At 31.0% G+C, this 5,841-nt stretch overlaps 1 protein-coding gene across 1 annotated transcript; it reads right to left on the reverse strand.

The window, feature by feature from the left end:
• Nucleotides 1-1,174: 1,174 nt before the first annotated feature.
• Nucleotides 1,175-2,573, reverse strand: LOC141670921 (abscisic acid receptor PYL2-like). Its single transcript, XM_074476978.1, has one exon. The coding sequence runs from the start codon at nucleotides 2,399-2,401 to the stop codon at nucleotides 1,832-1,834; it is 570 nt and encodes a 189-aa protein (XP_074333079.1). The 5' UTR covers nucleotides 2,402-2,573; the 3' UTR covers nucleotides 1,175-1,831.
• Between the last annotated feature and the right edge of the window lie 3,268 nt (nucleotides 2,574-5,841).

Genomic DNA, 5,841 nt, shown 5'->3' on the forward strand with positions numbered 1-5,841 from the left:
TCGACTATATTTTTACCATAAATTAATATTTTACGTCAAACAAATCAAACATCGAAATGGTGGATCTTAATCGAAAATGCTCCATATCAAGTAAACAGACCAACAAAATTAACAGATTATACAACACACACACGCACAGATAGAAGGAGCTTTCAATGATCACATATCTGCAGTTGAAAAAGGAATTGATCACAAGTTCCATTAATTTGTTGTTGCTGTTATTGCCAGCCCTGCACTTAAATTTTGGGTTGACATTCAGGTCACATGAATTGCTGTTGGTGTTGCTTCAATTTAAAGTAGCCGCCCATCTATCTCTATCCCCCCCTCTCTTCCTAACAACATTTAACTGCTTCAAACTAAACTAGCACTACTATCTTTCAAAGGTTTAGCACACATTTTTTGTTTAGCAAAAACAAACTAGGAGTGTTTACTGACTATAGAGGATCATCTCACATAATCTAGAATAATATTCAAATAAATGACTAATGTTGACGAGAGGGAGAGTGTATATTCTTTCTTAATTAGGATCCTGGTCAATAACAAGCGATTGTTGTAATCATCTAAGGATCGGTTGACATGTTTAACATCTTCACAAGTTTAACATGAGAAACTAATGCAAATGTAATAATCCACATCACTCTACTCGTGCATTCACGAAATTTATCATGAATGAACAAAATAATTTGGTGTGGATCAAGCCTAAACTAATTAACTCAACTTTTTTTGACAAGATAATTAACTCTAATTAAAGGGAAGGAATTAGGACAAGTGAACGTAATATATATTCACAATATTTATGGTGAATGTCTCACTGGCCTTTCACATCTACAAAACTTTCCATGACATCAAGTACAAGAAACTCATGAGAAGATGTGACAAGTCCATTTCAAGCACTCCTACTATGACATCCAAACTAGCTACCTTCTTTCAATATCCATAAATCTACTATATCTATACTTTATGTACACGCCTATATCCATGCATGAATCCTCACAACAAAATTTCAACAAGAGACATCATATATAACACACACATTGACACATACAATATGAACAGAATAGCAGCAACTCCTCAGCAGAGGATCCAGAAGAGCCCACAAATTGGATTAGTTTACAACTTTATATTGAAAATGAACAGCAAATATTTTTATCTGAAAAATAAATTGAGTAGATAAGTCAATTACAATTCCCAAGTTGCAAGTTGCAAGAACCCAGCTGGCTAAAGCTAAAATTTGACCATTTCTACAACTATGACATAAACAAAGGGATATTACATCATAATCTCCCCCTTGAAGTATAATAAAATTAAAGCCAGGTCCATTGCCAACCCATGAAGCTATAACTAAATTCACATTCACTCAACCTCCATAACTAGATCAGCCCCATTTAAATAACCTAGCTTTTCAGTCAAACAAAAAGCAACATAGAAAACACAATTATTTCCTTTCTTTGTCTAACTGAAAAAGAAAGTGAATATATTTATAATGAAAATAGTCACTAGTTGGATAAAAAAACAAAACAAATTTATCATAGGTCGCTTATGAATGGAACAAACAAACGGCCAAAATAAATATAAAAAAAAAGTAGTATTATAAAACAAGAAAAAAGTCCTACACAATTTCTGCTAAAGAAATAGTATAGCGTAAGAAATTTTCCATTTCAAATTTCAACCGTTTATATCCATAAATGACTTAATAAAAATTGACTTTTATATCCAACTGCGACAATAGAACTAAATTCATATATATAATTAAAAAAATGAAAAAACAAGAGTAAATTATAATCATACCACCTCCACCACCTAGACCACCACCGCACCACCACCACTAGAATTAATCATTTCCATGCAACGCAGCCAATGCAACAACACCGAGCTTCTGAAGATTCAACCTCACAACAGTATCAGTAAACATTTTGGTATCCTCTCCGGTATTTCCATCAGGAATATCAACAATATAGCTTTCCAACACAACCGTATAAACCCTACCAGAACCATCTTCAAACTCATTAACAGACGTGACAGACTTATAATTATTAAGCCTGTGTTCTCCTCCGACAACCCTAAAGCTCAGAATACGCTTGTCATCATCCAAAATCTCGAGTTTTTCAGTGCTGGTTGATGCAGGCAATCCCGACACAACTGTAACTTCCCTGATGCTTCCCACGCTTCCATCACCAGATGTTAAGTTGCAGTTCTTGATGAAATGTTTGTATTTTTGCGGGTTATCGAAGCGGCGGATGAATGGCCAGACAAATCTTGCAGGAGCTTCAATACGGTGAACGATCAGAGAGGTGCATGTGTTTGGTAAGGGGTCGAATTTGTGGTAGTTTTGAATTAGTGGTTCGAGTTCGGATAATTCTGGACCTGAAAGGCCATGGTGGGAGGAAGGATTAGTGTCCATGGATGGTAAATTTGAGGAGGGTTGGAGGGTATTATTGTGATTTTAAATCAAGGAGTAAAAGAAAATGGAGATGGAGATGGAGGAATAGATGAACAGTTTGTTGTGTGGGGGTCTGTTTATGTGAAAGTGTCACATTTTATAGGATAGTTTTATGCACTTGGTGTGTTCAGTTTCATATTACTCCCTCCTTCCCGATATACATTTTCTATTTTGACTTTCGACACTATTATTCATGGTAAGCGATTCCCTATTAATTTACGTCTAATCTATAAGATCAAATATAGTCATGAGTGATCTTGTTGAATTCGTATTTATAAGTAGTTTAATACAATGAAAATTTTGTATTTAATACTAATACAAAATCAAAGATATTAACAATTAAAAATGTGCATTGGCAAACATGTCCAACATAAATAGGAACGTTTTTACGGAAAAAAAGGTTTCATATTAACCTACAAAACTTGTATAAAGTACATAAGTTATAAAATATTTTAAAAACTATGTATTTTGTCAAAAGAAAAATTCTCAGAAATAAGGACTATAAATTTGAGTTACCCCAATAATATAGTGTGGTTCTCGGAATTATTACTCTTGTTAATTTTTTTTGTGTTTTTAATTAATATACTGAACTAAAATAATTAGTGATATATATATGTTATAATTATAAAAATCAATCATGAGTATGGTATTTATATTTACCAAAATCATTGTAATGAAGGTTTGGTGGGCTAATCTCAAAACTCACTTATTATGTTATATTAATCTCAGTTTTAGCTTTAAAAATAACTAAAATATAAACAACTAACAATTTCTAGCGATTTTATTATAAGAAAGTTAGAAATTAATATATTTTGATTCTAAAAAAAGTCTACATAATACAACTGACCACTCATAATGACGAAGCCTTTCCCTGTTTAACCTTGTTTTCTGTTCACTTTCCCAAACTAACCTACTTTGTTCAATTCTTCCCAAAATGACCTACTTTTTTCAACTCTTCCCAAACTAACCTACTTTTTATATTTTCTAAGTTTTAGTTATAATTATAAATTATACATTATTATTAAATATATATATGCTGAATTAATTTTTTAATATAACATTTTCAATAATAAATAAAATTAAAATACAATAATTCTTAATACTTGGTTAAATATAATGCATATTTTAATTTTTTTCTATTTTGTTTCGCATATTATATGAGATGTGGCAATATGAATTTCCCCAATACCGCATCAATCATATTGGAACATTTCCAATAGCAAATAATTGGGAGGGGTATGGAAAGCTCGTACCTAATGAGTATTGGAGGAAGAAAAAGAAGAGAAAAGCACAGCAAAGGTCAAAGTCAAAGAATTCGCACATAAATAGAATAACTCGCAGACTGGTAAAATTTGTGGAAAATGTGGACAACAAGGTCACACGAGACGCAGTGCACGTTGTCCTCAAAAATATCTTTAATGTAATATTTTTAATTTAATTTTAAGTTGTTAGTTATTAAGTTGTAATGTTTCGGTTTAAATAAAAATGTCATGTCTATGTGTTTTAGTTATTAAGTTGTTTAATTCAGCATATTATATATAATTTATAATAATGTATAATTTATAATTATAACTAAAAACTTAGAAAATATAAAAAGTAGGTTAGTTTGGGAAGAGTTGAAAAAAATAGGTCATTTGGGAAGAATTGAACAAAGTAAGTTAGTTTGGGAAAGTGAACAGAAAATAAGGTTAAACAGGAAAAGGCTTCCATAATGACTGCCTCTTAATATAAAATAGAGCAGGGAAATGAGCAAGGTGTGGATCCACACATTACTAAATTTAGAAAGGGCGAAAGCTATTGGCCCACAATAATATTATACTATTATTCTTTGCAATGGATGAGAAATTGATTCTCTTGAAACATGCAATGTACAAGAGCGATATGTAACAAGAGGATCAATGGTCTAGCTTGCTATTAAAGGGTTAGGTTTTGCTATTTAGGCAAGGAATTTCGAAGTTTAATATTAGATTATTGCATGGTGGATCTTGATTGCTATTAAAGTAATGTGATTAAAATAAGTTTAATATATTGATTGGTTGATTAATAATTGTAGTAGTTGGGCTCGGAGGCTTGGATCTCAATATTTTACACATGACACATTTTAATATTATTTGGTGTTAAACACCAGCAATATAATAGTAGTATGGTAAATCTAGTGGTGTATATCATGACTATAGAATTTGCCGGATGAACCAAAGGCACTAAAAAGTATTATAACTACATGCACTTTGTATAAAAATTAATGAAATTTATCATTTTCTCTAATCTAAAGTTTATTTACACACCAACATAAAATAATAAAATTCCTAGATAATTATTAGTATTAGTCTTTTCAAGAGGATTGAAGTGGAGAGAGGACCTTTTCATTAAAGTAATGTCCATAATCAAGTTATCTTATCAAACATCTCGTGATCTAACGATATTTTTCTCGTTTTTTTTCCGGAACAAATTCAAATACTACAAAAATATGATAAATCGTGATCTGGTAGGATTTTTTCATTTGTGTCGCGGAAAACTATTCATATATTATGAAAATAAGATGAGTATGAAATAAGATGAGTGATTGATCTAGCGGTATTTTTCTCGTTTATTTTACGAGAAATATTCATATATTATGAAAATAAGGGCTTAGGTGTGTGTTTTAGGAGGGGGTTTGTTGCTTCCAAAAGGGGAAAAGGAGGGAGAGATTTAAAAAAGGCAAAGTGGAAGGGGATCATGTGATCGAGGAGGGGTGTAATAATTATATAACGTTTGACTTTTATGCACACATTTTTTTAAGTATTTTGACTGTATAATTAGAATAATAATTTTTAATTTTTTCTTTTTATGAATTAAAATATATAACTAAAATATTAATTTATAAAAATAAAATTTTAAAAAATATTATTTTATCTACACGATCAAACGACTTAAATATGTGTGCAAGAAAATTAAACGAATGATATCCAAAAAGCACTTTGCAGGGATCACCTTCCCGCCCCATCACACAATGTCCCCTAACATCCCAACTGCCTAGTCTCTTTTTATTTAGCTTTTTTTTTCATTGCAAATATATTCAAAAAATTTCAGAAACTCTTTATTTTAACTGATTTATTAGCTGGTTTTAAGCAAAAGATGCAAACCTATAATTCAGCTTTAATCACATCTGACAAACACAGCACTGAACACTGAGCAATACACACACCGCTCATAATTTCATTTTAAGTTAATTAGTACTACCCGATATACATTTACTCTTTGACTTTCGGTACTGATCACGGTAAGCGATTGACTACTAATTTACGTCTAATCATAATATCAAACATAGTCATGAGTGATCTCGTTGAATTCGTATTTATCAGTACTTTAATACAGTGAAATTTTTATATTTAATACTAATACGAATTTAAAAATATTAACGA

Source organism: Apium graveolens, chromosome 7 (assembly GCF_009905375.1).
Source record: "Apium graveolens cultivar Ventura chromosome 7, ASM990537v1, whole genome shotgun sequence".
Classification (NCBI taxonomy): Eukaryota; Viridiplantae; Streptophyta; class Magnoliopsida; order Apiales; family Apiaceae; genus Apium; species Apium graveolens.